The sequence below is a fragment of the Oryzias latipes genome, chromosome 8 (genome assembly GCF_002234675.1).
Source record: "Oryzias latipes chromosome 8, ASM223467v1".
Taxonomy (NCBI): Eukaryota; Metazoa; Chordata; class Actinopteri; order Beloniformes; family Adrianichthyidae; genus Oryzias; species Oryzias latipes.
This window is the reverse complement of record NC_019866.2, coordinates 11,304,801-11,320,175: the sequence shown is the minus strand read 5'-3', so window position 1 is coordinate 11,320,175 and position 15,375 is coordinate 11,304,801. Positions and strand designations below refer to the sequence as shown.

The 15,375-nt window shown below is 42.7% G+C and overlaps 1 protein-coding gene across 3 annotated transcripts in view; it reads right to left on the bottom strand.

Moving 5' to 3' along the window:
* Positions 1 to 214: 214 nt before the first annotated feature.
* LOC101155770 (CREB-binding protein) overlaps positions 215 to 15,375 on the bottom strand; it is a 36,856-nt gene continuing 21,695 nt past the window's right edge. The window contains exons 5-31 of one of the 3 annotated variants that reach the window (XM_020705306.2): positions 14,946 to 15,059; positions 14,023 to 14,268; positions 13,838 to 13,937; positions 13,585 to 13,722; positions 13,377 to 13,494; positions 13,104 to 13,275; positions 12,968 to 13,030; positions 12,549 to 12,670; positions 10,013 to 10,201; positions 9,521 to 9,892; positions 9,197 to 9,367; positions 8,802 to 8,976; positions 8,425 to 8,543; positions 8,079 to 8,318; positions 7,829 to 7,917; positions 6,831 to 6,941; positions 6,653 to 6,709; positions 6,482 to 6,559; positions 6,304 to 6,371; positions 6,070 to 6,220; positions 5,733 to 5,879; positions 5,128 to 5,241; positions 4,864 to 5,029; positions 4,349 to 4,516; positions 4,006 to 4,167; positions 3,523 to 3,804; positions 215 to 3,417 (exon numbers count right to left, since the gene is read on the bottom strand). In XM_020705306.2, coding sequence (XP_020560965.1) covers positions 1,174 to 3,417; positions 3,523 to 3,804; positions 4,006 to 4,167; positions 4,349 to 4,516; positions 4,864 to 5,029; positions 5,128 to 5,241; positions 5,733 to 5,879; positions 6,070 to 6,220; positions 6,304 to 6,371; positions 6,482 to 6,559; positions 6,653 to 6,709; positions 6,831 to 6,941; positions 7,829 to 7,917; positions 8,079 to 8,318; positions 8,425 to 8,543; positions 8,802 to 8,976; positions 9,197 to 9,367; positions 9,521 to 9,892; positions 10,013 to 10,201; positions 12,549 to 12,670; positions 12,968 to 13,030; positions 13,104 to 13,275; positions 13,377 to 13,494; positions 13,585 to 13,722; positions 13,838 to 13,937; positions 14,023 to 14,268; positions 14,946 to 15,059 — 6,176 coding nt within the window. In that variant the 3' untranslated portion in view covers positions 215 to 1,173. The remainder of the gene's footprint in view (positions 3,418 to 3,522; positions 3,805 to 4,005; positions 4,168 to 4,348; positions 4,517 to 4,863; positions 5,030 to 5,127; positions 5,242 to 5,732; positions 5,880 to 6,069; positions 6,221 to 6,303; positions 6,372 to 6,481; positions 6,560 to 6,652; positions 6,710 to 6,830; positions 6,942 to 7,828; positions 7,918 to 8,078; positions 8,319 to 8,424; positions 8,544 to 8,801; positions 8,977 to 9,196; positions 9,368 to 9,520; positions 9,893 to 10,012; positions 10,202 to 12,548; positions 12,671 to 12,967; positions 13,031 to 13,103; positions 13,276 to 13,376; positions 13,495 to 13,584; positions 13,723 to 13,837; positions 13,938 to 14,022; positions 14,269 to 14,945; positions 15,060 to 15,375) is intronic. The other 2 variants (XM_011478183.3, XM_020705307.2) reach the window with 2 other exon arrangements.

Genomic DNA, 15,375 nt, shown 5'->3' with positions numbered 1-15,375 from the left:
GCCTGAAAATGACGTCAGATAGGTGTCCAAAATCTGCCTGATGACAATTAAAAACAGAAGAAAACTGACTGCTACTGATGGGTTTAAATCCATTTGGGTTATGATCATAACGATATGTTATTATTCGAATGTATATATTGTACCACTAAAAATGTACATTGCAATGTAAGCTTGAATTTTCTTTGTTTCACCATTAAAATAAATACAAACCAAGTCTGTGGCACACAGGTTTATTTAACAATATGATATAGAAATATGAAATGAGCCATTTGAACCAGTTTATACATCTGATTTCATTCTTATTTTCTATTCATACCATATTTACAGTACTGTCTAGCTGCTTGATTTACATTGGAGAATAGTTCCTCATCAATTCAAGTTTAATGGAAGAGAAAAAGATGCACAAAACTCTCTGAACACAAATCAGCAGTCAAACAATGGAATTTCCCACCACAGGCAAAAGAGGTTCAATACATAGACAATTCTTTAAATGTAAAAACAAACAAAGCAATGTAGGAAAATCTGCCAGCAAAACGCTGAGCCATGGCCAGTGAAAAAAAAAGAAATCTGGCACATATTAACATTACAAGCTTTAAAGCAGGTGTCTTTCTTACCAGCATGATGTGTTTGTGTGTGCAATACGAAGTGTAGATCTATACAAATAAGTAAATCTCTATTAGACTCTGCAACCAGGAAAGAAATTAAGGCTTTCCCAAAGGCAGTTATCTCAAAAAAGGGTGTATTATTTGAATAAATTAGCCAGGAACAAGGAAACTAAACAAGAGGTCAAACCTGGCAGAAAACTCCCAAGCAATTTTACATACTCCTCAACACAAGTACAATATTAATTTGCAAAAGTACAAAAAAGAATACAACAAAATATTTTTGTTTCCAATTTTTTTTTTTCAAAAGTCAAATGTAGATCAACTGAAAAACAAATTAAAACACAATGACATGGGTAAACTCTTGCAAAGCTGATCTGAACCAAAATTTGATTTCTGTCCTTTTCCCCAGCGCATGTAAATCATTCTGGTTTAGGAAAAAAGTAGTTAATTGCTAAAGGAAAGTTCACAGTCCAGAGGCCTTTTAAGACTCATTTGTTTGTATTTCTTTCTTTTTACATAAGTCGGTAGAAAACCTTTCAGTTGAAAACGAGTCCTCTTTCTTAAAATGCTACAATCCTTCAACAAATTTTTCCAGAGTGTCTCCGGTTGTGTCACCCACCATGCCCATGTCGTTTCCTAAAGCCCCTCGATTTGGTGTGTTCAGCTGTGGGAGCATGGCGCTCTGCTCAGGTGTTCCCATGTGCCCTTGCTCCATGGAGCCAGACATGGGAGCGAGGCTGGGATGTGGAGAGTTGGAGTGTAGAGCTGCATGTTGAGGCGATGGATGTGGTTGTATTCGTGGGGAGGAGCCGGAATGAGGAGCCTGTTGTGATGGCGGCCGTGGGGACTGGACCGGGGCGGGGGAGCGCACTTGATTTCCCAGGGTGTTGGCCATGGTTTGGCCCTGTAGGTGAGCTACTCCCGGGGCTTGGCCTTGTAGCATATGAGGCTGCGGACTCATGGAGTTAGCCTGTGCTGGAGAGCCCATCTGCTGCTTCATCTGTTGGGGCTGAAGCAAGCGCTGTTGGAGGACCATCCTGGAGCTGTCGACGCCCATGCCAGGTTGCCCCATTTGGGATGTAGGAGGGAGCTGGCTCATGGGTCCCCCGCCTCCTTGCATAGTCATTTGCTGCTGCATACAGATCTGGGAGAAGTTTGCTTGTCCCGTCTGCTGGGGAGGAAACTGACCGTGGACCTGATTCAAGCCTCCCTGTGACTGCATTTGCTGCATCCTGAACATCTGCTGCCTGCGGTACAGCTGGGGGTTTCCATTTTGAGCAGGATTCATCATCTGGCCTTGAGGACCTATGGACATCATGCCCTGTGGTCCTGCCGGCTGCCGAGGTTGCTGCTGGGGAGAAATCCCCGGTCTGGGCACCTGGTTTGCCATTGATGACATAACCTGCATTCCAGCCTGGGAGCCCATCATGGCCTGTGGGTTCTGCTGCTGCTGCGCCTGCTGCTGCTGCTGCTGCTGTGGTTGCTGGCTGGCCTGGTACTTTGCCGTTCTCTGTTTGATGAAAGCAGCCATGAGGTGTGGGTTCGACTTTAAGATGGTCAGGACCTGCTGCTGTTGGTGCGGAGAGCTGGGAGATTTGAGGAAGTGCAGTAATTCCTGCAGGGCATTTTGAGTGATGTTGCTTGGTATTCCCCGGGGCATGTTCTGTTGCTGTTGTGTCATGCCCTGTTGCGAGGGCATCTGGGAAGGCATGACCCCAGGCATTTGAAGACCGTGTTGCTGTGGCATCATGGGCCTCTGCATGAGCTGACCCGGCTGTAGCATTGGGGTTCCCTGAGCCTGTTGAGAAACCATGGGACCTTGCTGGGGAGGGACTTGTGGCTGAGAACCCTGGGGCTTCTGCATGCCAGGGTTCCACTGGCCTTGCTGCATAGCCGGCATCACCTGGGGACCCCGTGGCCCTTGCACCATCTGCATCTGGTTTGGCCCAGGCCCCATCATACGAGAGTGGTTCATGTGCATCCCGTTCATAGCATAATTTGTCTGCAGCTGCTTTGCCTTGGCTACCATCTGGATCTCATGAGCCACTTTCTGGGCTGCCAGCAGTTGCTGCTGTTGCTGTGGAGGCGGAGGCTGCTGTTGGTGTGGCATGTTTGGCATTGGGGACAGCTGCTGATGGAGTGGGGACGACGGAGGCCCAGGTTTACCCTGTGGAACAGGCGTTGTGGGCTGACTACCGCGACCATTACCGGGGAACCCCTGGGCAATGTTGGCAGGGTTTGGTGGTTGCTGTTGGGGTTGGTTAGGCATGGGCTGGGGAGTCTGGGGGGTATTAGGCTGCTGCAGAGAATTTGGGGTGTCCAGGGCAGTGGAGGTAGGTGGAGATGGCATCGGCATTCCTCTTCCAGCCATAGTGGCCATTCTGCGGCGCATCATTTGAGCCTGATGCAGCCTGTGCTGCAGCTGCTGCTGATGGAGCTTTTGCTTAATGTTGAGACAGAATGGAACTGGACATTTGTTCTCCTGACAGTGCTTGGCATGATAACAACATAAAGCAATAAGCTGTTTGCAAACCGGACAGCCACCATTGGTCTTGCGCTTGCAGCCCTTGGTGTGCTGAACTACCCTCTTCATCTTCTGACATGACGACAGCGAGCAGTTGGCGTTGCGGCATTGGCAGGCGTGGACAAGGGACTGGATGCAGCGCTGGATGCTGAGACGCCGATTCTCCTGTGGGCTCTTGGAGGCCTCCCCACCCTGACCGTTGCTGTCATCGTCCAAGCCTAGGCCCCATTTCACCATCTGATGCTCATGGCCCTTGGTCTTGTAGCAGTTAATGCATAGGTCATAATCCTGATGACACGTGAAAGGAGCACATGAAAGTTAAATGTCATTTAAGTGGAAAGTTTTATATATAAAAAGTATAGAAACATTTATGATGTCAAGTGTTTTTTTTACCTCACAAACAGTGCAATGCCAGCGGGTTTCCACGTGATGCTTGCACTCATTGCAAGTGTAAACAAAGCGGTCCTGGCCCTGGTTGTGCAGCTCCACCAACATGCACATTGTACTCCACTTGCATCTCCTCAGCGAGCTGAACTCCCAGTGCTTGTCCCTGGCCAAAGTCAAAAAGGCATCACGGCCATCCATGAGGTCACAAGTAAGCAGGGGGTCTGGGTCCATAATGGGCGGCAAGGTGTTGATGACGGGCCCAGCATGGAGGTGTATGACAAAAAACACCTGAGGCACACAAAGTTTGTTAGTCTCGAGCGTCAAGAACAACTCCATGTAATTGAGAGATACATATTTTTCCTTAATGACAGTGACTCCATGAGACAAGTACATTGCTGTGAAACCCTTAAATAAACAAAAGTGGGCTGGAAAAAGAAGAGTATTTTAGTCTCAGGACAAAAGAAAGTTGCAGATGGGAAGTTGACCCACCTCCTTATGTTTTTCCATTGTGGCGTAAAGTTTTTGTGACAGATCATTGGCCACATTTGGCATCCCGGGTTTTTTCTTATTGGCCCGACTAAGACTGCTTTTGTTCTTGTTGGTTTTCTTGTTGTTCTTCTTTTTGGCATTCTTGCTGTCAGCCTGGGCCCCCTGTAACAAAGACACATGAGGATCCGATAATGTAATTAGAGTAAAGAGTGGCAAACAATCCTGTAGCAGCCGGAGCTTTCACAGATGAAATATCCAATCATGTTTAAATCTTAAGTCTTTTTAATCACTGGGTTCATAATGATCTTGTGACAAAAATGTAATGTTCTTCATGTTAACATACCTCTGTAGTCTCAGAAGAGGCTGTGTTCTCCTCTTTTTTCCTTTCCTCCTCCTCCTGCTCCAGCTCCTTAATGCTCTCCTCCAGTACATTAGGCCAAAAGTCTCCTTCGAAGTACGGCAGCTCATTGGCACTCGTCAGCCTATCTTCTGTAGCCTGCTTGAAAATGTCCTGAAACAAACAAACATGCTCTCATTAGAGGAGAGTAAGTTGCATTTTGGCATGACTACATATTCACACATGAATTACATCATTGCACAGTGCGGGAGCACTTTACAGATGGAGTAGAATTTAAGCCACTCCAAGGAAATTTGCCAATTCTGCATCACAAATTGATTTGATCACAAAATCAGGATGTATGGACATTGATTTATATGCATAAGAAATGCATGTGGTTTCCACCAAAATACTCAAAGTTAAAAAAAAAATTGTTAATATTCTGACAGATGGAACAGCAAAAATATTTCAAACATTAAAAAAAATATTATCTAATGAACCATTTCTGAGGGGTTTCTGACCTTGTAATCATGCAAAATCCGCTCAGCAAAAGCTTTGTCCAGCATCTTGCGGTACCACTCTTGGAGCCTTTTGGGCTTTGGGATTTTCTGGTCAGGAGGGTGGCAGTGGAAAATGTAGTCATCTCCTTCACTTGGAGGACAAGCCCAAATGTGACCCATCACATACCTGATTAAAAAATAAAACATTATAAGCTATTTTTTATCAGCAACTGTTGTGCATATGTCCGTCTGAAGGGGAAAACCACAATGTTAGTTTGCACCCACCCAAGTTTCTTTACATACTCCAGGTAACCTATTAGGATCTCATGGTACACTGCAGTCCTTAGCAAACGTGGCTTGAAGAAGTGAACACTGTCAAGGTATGATATGTAAACCCGCCTGAAAGACAAAAACAAAACTCTGATTGGAAGGAGAGGAAAAGAAGCTTTATTTCTACAGGGAGGCCAACTGAGAGCAAGCTCTCATTTTCCTTGAGAGGGAAGCAATATAGAAACAGTTAACATATCAGTAAAAGTTAAAAGAAGAACAATTAACATTCAAAATTCATCACATTTTACTAGGAAATACTAAATGTATACATTACATTATTGACCCCCCCTCCCCCCAAAAAAAACGAGAAAAAAAACTAAAAACACTTTATTTGGTACATAAAGTTTAAAAAATAAGATTTTTTTTAAAATAAAACAATAGAAAGATCCTTTTAGCAATTTATAAAACAAAAAAGGCTTATTATTTGATGCTATTCAGAAAAAATGAATTAGCCATCTTCATCTACCATTTTAATAATAATTTAAGTTAATGCCAACAAAGTTTTGTGAAAATAAATGTTTGCAGTATTATTTTAAGGTGTTTTTGAATTGTATTGTTACCTGGTGTTTGGAAAAGGACAATCAGAGCCATATTCCTGGACGTGCATGCCGAAGAAACAAACGTCCACACCGTCTATTTCCTCAAATGCAAAAAGTGCTTTGGTTCTGTAAGGGAAGTTTTCCATCATCTCGCCTGAGTCTACAAACCTGCCAGCAAAAACACAAAAAACAAATATGATGACTGCTCTTCAAAAGGGTTCCTTAGAATGGTACACCTCTGTGATTAAGTTAATGTAACAAGCTAAAATTAGTTTTTTACTCGAGAAAGCTGCTTTCTGAACAGTCCTGAGACAAGGCTCTCAATTATGTTAAGAGGAGAAGCAAATATGGACCTCACCTCGACTTCATGCCGGGCTTAACATCGACTGATTTATCAGAGCTAGCAACAACCCGCACAAACACTTCACCAGCTTCTGGGTGGTTTTGTCGCTTCAAGTATTTGTTGACTCTGTCCTCGATGTATGTCCCTAGCCTGGTAGTCTGCAACCCTGCCAAAAGACAAATATATGTTAGACTATTTATGAGTTTTTTTTCTTTATATTTAAAAGTTAATAACATTTTTATAACTGACTTCGAGCTGAGAACTTGTTTTCTTTTTTTGTCTTGCCAGACTTCTTTAGGCAGTTGTCACAGATGAAACTGGAAAAATAAACAGCTGCTAAGTTTTAAACTTCTATTTGTATAGAAAGGAATTCAACCACAAATTGAATACTTTCACCAAAAATAGCTGTCACAGTAACTAGACTTACCCTGATGGCCAAATGACTTCATAGTGTAGCACACATATCTGATGCATTTTTCTTTCACAATCTTTACATTCAACAAACCTAGAAAAAGACAAACACATTCATTTCATTTTTTAAAAACATGTAAAGAAGAGTCACATATATTAACATGGCAACCAGTCAAAATAAACTCACGGTTCTGGGTCCAATGTGTCATTTTTCTTCTTTTCAAACTGTTCTTTCGATATCACACTGATCAGAAAGAGAAACAGGAAATGCACGCTCAAGATGGATGCTGTGACTGAAACATTTATCCACAAAACCAAACCCTTAGATGCAAACGCGACCATCAGCACCGGCAGGGTCAACTTACGTCTGTGGTTGTGCAGGATCGTCCCCCAGGGTCACACTGTTGCCCTGGATCTCATTGAAGCACTTCTCACAGAAGTGATACCTGTCAGCAATAAGGCCATATTTGGGTGAACTGCACCCAGCACACAGTAGCAGCACAGGTAAACCGGAGAACAGGCACAGGAATGTGGAGTGAATGGAGCAACAACCAAGGACCGGGGATGGGCAGACAGACATGACAACAAACACACATACACACAGGCAGAGATACAGGTTAGTAACAACTGAAATGGTCGGGATTCAGCCCATCAGCCACACTAAAACAATGAAGGAAACATGCTTAAGGATGATGTTAATGAGATTCCCAACATTTAATGAATTTTCTGAGACATCTACAGCATGCTAAACAATCAAAACGAAACATCCACAACAAAATAGTACGTTACTATTGTAAACCATGCCGTAAACATCATGCATAATGAACAGGTGAGAGTGTAAGAAGGGTGCCTAAGATGATTATGGGATGATCATGCGAAAAATACATGCAAAAATATCTATCACAAAAATAAACAAATATTTCATGTTATAAGTCCCTCCAAAGATGACGCATCGAGCATTTCCCATGCTAGTCAATCCATAGAAAGCAACATCATAGTTTAAACAAATTTAAAACATTTTCCTAATCCTCTCCTGGGATATTGCTATGATTATTTCAACATTCTGCTTTGACGTCTGACATATGCATCAACTCTGTATTTGCTATCAAGTTAAAAGGTAAGAGCTATCATTAGAGGAGCTGCAATAGCGGCCTTTGCACGCAAGGGGGTGCTTTTGAGCCAGATTAGTAAAAAAGAAAAAAGAGAAGTCAGTGGACAATCACTATGGTCAGTAAATCTGATAGGACCCCCATAAAAATGTATAAATGAGGATTGGCAGATGTGTGGAGAGGTATTAGGTTTTATTTCTAAGGGACACTGTTTAAGGGACTCTAATGCAGGGAATGTTTAGTTTGCACTTTACCTGTTTTGATAGCTGTAGTAGGTGCCATCCCTGGAGATGGTGCACAACTGTTTGCCATAGCAACACAACGTCTGAGGTGAGAATTCATACTGTGGGAATAACCGAGAAAGCACTCACATGTCACTGTGAATTCATTAGCAGCCAGTAAACACAAACATGTGAAGGCCGATAGGATCAATAGAAAATATGTTTCCCTGCTTTTGCTCTTTTTTTTCTTCTTCTCAGTTTCTTTTGACTTCCAGTCTCTCACCTTTCTACCACAGCAGTAGCCAAGGGACTGCATGACGGGATCGATCTCTACTTCAAAGACTTCTGCCAGTTTGGTGCAGTACTTGTAAACCCGAGATGTTTTACGGTTGTACAGCCAGGCGTTGTTGAACATGAGCCACACGTCTTCCACATACTGCCATGGCTCCTGGTACTGACCAGTGTCCAACTTGCGCTTGATGGTGGATAGGTCAATAGGGTTTTTCACAATGTCAAAATAGTCCTGCAAGACAAAAGCTCGACTTATTAAGTTTTTAAAAGAACAATTCTTTTAATAATTATTATCATGTTAAAATAAGGGAATATATTATTAAAATGTGGAGACTCACAGGAATGCCCAACAACATAGGGTCCACAGGTTGACGGAAGGGCAGGGACTCTGGGTCCTGTCTGTAGAGGGCCTCCAGTGTTGGCATGAGGGCTTGTCTCAGTTCTTCAGGTTTAAAAACTAGACAAAAAACAGTTTATGTTGGACATTAAGCAGACTATAAATGCTGCATCTGCAGCAACAAATGACCTAAACAGGTAGAATGATGAAAAATAGAAGCAAATTTATGCTTCTGGTCTATACTTCCTCAAAAAACTATTACGAAGCATCTGGGCTTTACACTGTGGATCTTCAAAACAGATGTTAAGTGTTAGAAGCACAAAGTTCTTATCGGTAGATTATTTTCAAAAGAAAAAGTTGGGCTTAAATTGGGCTTACTCTTTTTGTGATTCTGAGAGGTTGATGTGCTGTTCGCTCCACCTTCCTCCTCTTCTTTGGGTTCCGTCTTCACCTCTGTTTTAATCGCCGGCTCTGCTTCCATTGGTTCCTGCTTTGGTTTAGCTGCATCTGGCTCCTCCTTTTTTACAACTGAGGGTTTGGTTTCATCGTCCTGCTGTACAAACAAAAACATATATTTAGCAACCAACAGGTAGAAAACTAGTTACCTGTAAAAAAGAGACAAATTTAGAGTTTATACTCTGTTATTCTGTAGATGTGAGAAAAGCTTGTTGCTGCCTGAGGTTACATTTCACAATAGTCCCCCTGGCATTTAGAGACCAATCAACTAATCTAACCCAGTGACCACAAATCTACATATTAATATCAGCACTTACCTCCATTTTTATATCATCTGGTTTCTTCTCGATGCAATTTTCATCTTCTTCATTCTTTACTGACTTGACTTCAGTGCCATTCATGTCAGGCAGAACCGGGTGGGAGCCAGGCTCAGCCACAGAGCCCGGAGTAGGCACCCTGTTATCTACACTCGCTGCCGCCTGGGACAACTATTAGAGGGAAATCAGGCACTAATCACAATCATTTCTTTATTAAATTGAATTGACACAGATAAAGACTTCAAAGACAGGTCAGGTGGTTTAATTTGAGTCTACAAAGACGTAAGGAATTAGAAGCGTGGAGGAAAAGAACTGGTGTCTCACCGGGGTGCTGGGGTGCTGTGCCTGCACTGAAGTGCACTGCTGCATCTGACTGGGGGGTTCGGGTTGGGGCTGCTGGGGGGTCACAGGCTGAGAGGGGACAGATGGGGGGCCCATGGTTGAGGGCGGGCGAGGAAGGCTATTGGGTATGTGAGATGGGGTGAAAGAGGACCCCATGGAGGAGCTAGGAGTGGAAGGCCGAGGCACCTGAGCCTGTGCAGCAGCATGGGGTGTTTGCTGCTGGTGAGGCTGCAGGGTGGCTGAGGCATTAGGTGGAGGAGTGGTACCCAAGGGGGGTTGAGCTGTGGGGCCAGGGGGTAGCTGGGAACCGAGAGAGCCCAGTGCATTCATAGGGAGACTAGAGTTTTGAGGTTGCTGGAACAAAGTGGTCATATTGTTACCTTTACAATTAAACACCAATACCACAGCATCACTAATGCACAAGATTTCACAATCACAGAAACGGCATGCTAACAAGAGAACAAATCCTCTCACCTGTGCAGCAGCGGCTTGTGACATGGCCTGTCCCGAGCCTACATTCACATTCATTGCACCGCTAGTGGAACTTTGAAACTGGCCCTGTGGCATGAACTGGACTTGGTTGGGTTGCTGAGACACCATGTTATTAGTATGACTACTCATTACTCCTTGATTGTGAGAGATCCCTGTTGGAGACACGCCCATCTAAATGATAAAACATAAAGTAGATGAATCAATACAAAAATAATTATCCATCTCCGAATAACTTATTATTAGAATGCAGTTTAATAAACTCCAATTACAGTTGTAAACCTACAACTGTACACCACACTCAATGAAAGGAAATGGCAACAGTATGCAGACAGACGGAACAAAACTGGCTGTAAGCCAAGCTGTGACTTACACTACAGACTATTCATTAGCCATCAGGCAGCCTGTCCAGAAATGAATTAGGACCAGCGTAAGGCATGGAAGTATATTTTTTCCTGTTGATGCTTTTGTGTCCAAATAGTAATAGTAATAATAAAAAGACAGCCAAAAGAAGAGAAAAATATAAAGTCAAAGTAAAATCATAGCACTAAAAATGTGCTTCATAAATATCAGAAAATCTGTGGGCATATGATTTTTTGTCATTCTGAGATTAAAAGCCCCTTAACCTTTTCCCCAATAAAGAAACGCAATCTAGAATTAGAGTCTACAAATACTCTACAACAGCGGTCCCCACCCCCCGGGCCGCGGACCAGTCCGTGGGTCATTTGGTACCGGGCCACACAGAAAGAATAAATAACTTACATGACTTCCGTTTTATTTATTTCGGAATCTGAAAGATGTTTTATTTTGGAAAATTGCCAGCTTCTCTGTTACATCTGTCTATGTCACTCTTGACGCAGGCCAATTCGCTCTTCTCGGTCACGTGATAGGATACCGCTAAAATAAAACCCAGAAGCTAGCAAAATTAGTAAAAAACAAACGCTTTCGGAAAATTCCTTTTCCAAGGGAAAAAGGCCCTGCCAGGAGACAGAAGACGAGCCTTCAACTCCCAAAAAATAAAGCTACATTTAATAGACAGTATCAGGAGTCCTACTTAAAATACGAATTTATCCCAATGGGAGATTCCCACGCACCATTCAGCATTGTGGTGAGTCGGATTTTCCATGCACTTATTTTGAAGGCATGTTTAAATGTTATCATAGCGATTAGCGACCAGAGAGTGTTGCAGGCAGAGAGAACGTTGCTCATGTCATAATTCATTTTTATTGTCATGATTAGAAAATACCACGGTTTTCATGCAGGTCATATCATATCACTTTGTTGTACTGTAGTGTCGGTCACGTGCACGTTTTGTCTGATGTCGGAGTTCTGTAGGCTCCAGCCAGGGGTTACTGTCGGAGCAGGCATCAATCCCCTTTGCCTGCTTTGGTCAAAATAGGGTTGAGCACGGGTGGCAGTTATGTTGTCTCACCCTTAGTTATTTCTTCCTGTTGTGTTTACTTCTTTTTAGCACCATGAGTGTGGGAAGGGGAGCGGATGATGACACCTGTGCGATGTACAATGCTTTGTCATAATAAAAGTGCAGAGTACGTCTTATCACGTGTCTCTGCCTCTATTGTGGCGTTGCTGCAGTGTGTGTCCGCGACATATCTCATACCGGTCCGTGAGAATTTTGCCAGACATCAAACTGGTCCGTGGCACAATAAAGGTGGGGACCGGTGCTCTACAACATGTGTGCCCAATACCTAGATCACGATTGACCGGCACACCGTTCAGATGTTGATACACGGCGCGCTGCGGCGCTGTTGACATAACTACAAACACGTGTGTCCAATTCAACAAGCTGCTGAACGAAAAATGAAAGCTGAACTTTTCATCATCTTGTAATCTTGCGCGTCCATCTAAATGTAACCATTTAATTCAAAATAACTGTAATTTTCAATTTAAAGCCGGATTTAAAGTCTATGTATTTAAACACATAAATATGAAAATTCCAAATTATGAGCTTCTGGAGCTGATTGTTTCCAAAGTAGCTCACATGCTGTTGTTTTGTAATTTTTTCTTTCACGTTACTGTAGGCTGCGTTCACACCAAACGAGATTTGCACGACAAATTCACGTCGGCAGCCCTCCTTTGGCTGCGGGGCCAATCCTCTGCTCGCTGCCTGTCCAAAAATGCTACATGGAGCGGTGTCTGTGTTTATGCAATTTACAATAGCATAAGGATACATTGTCATATGCACTGTAAGGAAACAGGTTTCTCTGTACAATGAGATTTACTTTGCTGTTCGCTCTGAATGCCAAAAGGTTAAAAGGTTAAATAAAATAAAACAAAATAAAGATAGGGTAGGATATTTACAGAACATCTGAAACATTCACACCAATCATAAAATATAACTGTGATAGTAAATGAATAAACCTATATACAAATCGACTGTCATTTTAATTCCAATAATGCAACAATCAAGAAAATCTTTGAGCAAATAAAACAAAGCTAAAACATCATACCAAGTTGTAAAGCTACTAATGACATGAAAATTGTAAAAAAAAAAATGTCTCACTGGTTGAACAGGGGGCATGTTCATTTGCTGTGGATGGCTCATTGGAGAAGGGGCCCGCGCTCCCATGGGTGCCTGAGGCATCTGTGGATTCTGCATCGTCATTGGATTAAAATGGTTGATTCCTGCGGGAACGCATGCACACAATTATACACCTGTTCCAGATACTTGGGAATGACTGTAATTTAATAATCTATTTCCTAACGGGCTGGAAAAGAGCCTGCTGCGAGCTCTGAAGTGTTTAGCTGTCTGAGCACTTAACCAATTACACACAGGTGGGACAAAATAGTTTCATTCCAGTTTCTTTACTTTTATGTTTTTGGAATTGGAAAAAAAAACAGAAACAAACAAATGTATTTTTTCCAGAAGAGATTTATTTTTCATGGTAACAATTGCTGAAAGTGCAATGACAAAACTCATACCTTGAGGCACCTGCATGCGGTTCATCATTTGATTTGGCATGTTGGGCATAGAAACAGGTCCATCTGCAGGCAGACATGGCCATTTAATGTTCTTGTCAAAGTTAAGTTCAGAGTTTAAAGACGCTGAGGTACTAACTTGGAGGCCGAACAGGTTGTGCCGGGCACATGGTGTTGGGCTGAGGCAATCCAGGCTGCTGTGACCTGGCTGTGGCCACAACGTTGCGATCTTTTTCTCGTGAGCGTCTCTTCTCTTCCAGTTCCTTCTGGATCTTGTAAATCTTTTCTGCCAGGAAATGATAGTACTCATCCTGGATTAAAAAAAAAAAGAAGAAAAACTCAGACATTTTTCATGTAATCTTTTACACAGACACAAATTTGGGGTAGGGAGTGAGTGTTGTTTTTAAGTTACCCTGCTGTTAGCCGACTCATACATGTCACCCTCTACTTTGCGAGCATAAGCCACCAGGTTATCCATTCGCCTGTCTTTTAGTGCAGCGGGATCTGGGGTAGGGAATATGGCTTGTACTCTGAAAAAGACAAAAAGGAACCGTTATGCCATTTTGCATCTTGTGCCATCACAAAACTCCTCCAAACACTCATACTCTTAAAGTACTTACAGTTTGTGCACCAGGTGGGTGCGCAGGTCCTGAGTGACGTGTTCATGCCAGGCCTTCCTTACCCCCGTAGCAGACAGAGGGGTAGCAGTGGGCAGGTTTCCTATGCCTCCTAATACTGACCCATCTGTCATCAGTTGACTGCAGAACAGACACAGGAAATTGTGGAACAATGTTTTGGAACAACAGAAATGGAAGATTGTTTTTTTTTTTACTGAGAATTGTTTGATGGAGTAAATAAAGACAGATGACTCACTTGTGTAGTGTGGAGGGTAAAGACGAGTCAGAGTGCAAGCCACTCTGGTCTGTGGAAGAGGTACCCATATTTCCTGGCATCTGGTTCATCTGGTTAGCACCTTAAAAATAAAAAGATTTGCCAAAAGTTCACCAACATAGTAATACAGATAGCTGCACATAATTAGCTAGTCTATTTCTCCATACCTAATGCATTCATATTTCGCAGCTGCTGGTGCTGGGTACCTGGAGGGTTTTGCTGAGCGGGCCCCTGACCCTGGACCTGAGCAGAAGACTGGTTACCATATGGGAGCCCCAGGGCTGCGTAGGCCCTCTGCATGGAGCTGGGGTCAATGTGTGATGTCCCACTGCTGATCGTTGTGGCACTAGGCTGGCTGGGTCCAGCTGTATTGATGGCTTTCTGCAGGTTAGCCCCAGGTGAACTCAACAGAGCTGAAGAGACAAGAGGAAGAAAAAAAGTCAATTCATTAAGAAACCAGGTCTTATGGAGAAACAATTACTCCAAATAATATAATTTTTCTTTTGTAAATAAAAATAGCATAATAAAATAAAATATATGAATTAACTTATATTAGGTAAATTTCAAACTCAAATGTTTAATTTGATTTAATAACTCTAAATGTGGTCTTTGTTGAGGTTCTATCTGAATCCTCAGCTGCTTCCTGCTGTGTTGATCGCTGACAGAGAGCATGCCGACTTTGTGGGGGATTTAAATCTGTCACAGGGTCTTTTAACCAATTAAAGAGCGTGCTGCCCTCAGACCCTGCCCCCACTAATGGCAGCCGCTGCTGAGGCCCTCCCCTAGGTATCAGATTACAAGCCCAGCCTTTCTACAGGAATCCTCTCATAGTTCCACTTTCCAGTCTGCAAGCCAGCACAGAATTGTAACAGGAAAACACAACCTGCAGGTGGCGCCACTAAATCCTACACACTTCCTTGAAAAATATGGGATATCCCTATTGTTTGACAGTTAACAGGTTTTAAAGATTTCTTTCATTATTTTGGTTTAAAAAATCAAACAATAAAAAGAAATTGTATCTGCTTTTTCAGTTTCTCCAATGCATTATTTGAATGAACTAAACGACAAAAGGGCTGCTGGAGCTACTCACGCTGCTGATTCCTCTTGTCACTTGCGTTTTTCAAAGGTAAGCACACTGGGCAGTCATGCCTCGTACAGTTCTTCCAGTGAGAAATTATCTGTCTGGACGACGCACAGTGAGCCACTGTGGAGAGAAACCCAAGGTAATCCAAAACACAAGGTTGAAGGAAGATAAATAATCCAGTAGTACCTGACAATTTAATTATCTGATAAAAACAAATGCAACAGAACTTTCAGAAACATGGTGGACACAAACTTTGGGACAAAATAGAAAAATAAAACCATTGAATGTTAAAACTATGCAAACAAATCTGGTGAACATGTCATAAAACAATAAATGTAGACATGTATTTATCACAAAAGCTGACACGGTGCAGAAATCAAAGTTCAAAACCATATAATAGTTCAGATAAGCAAAAATCTTGGGCTTATTAAAATAT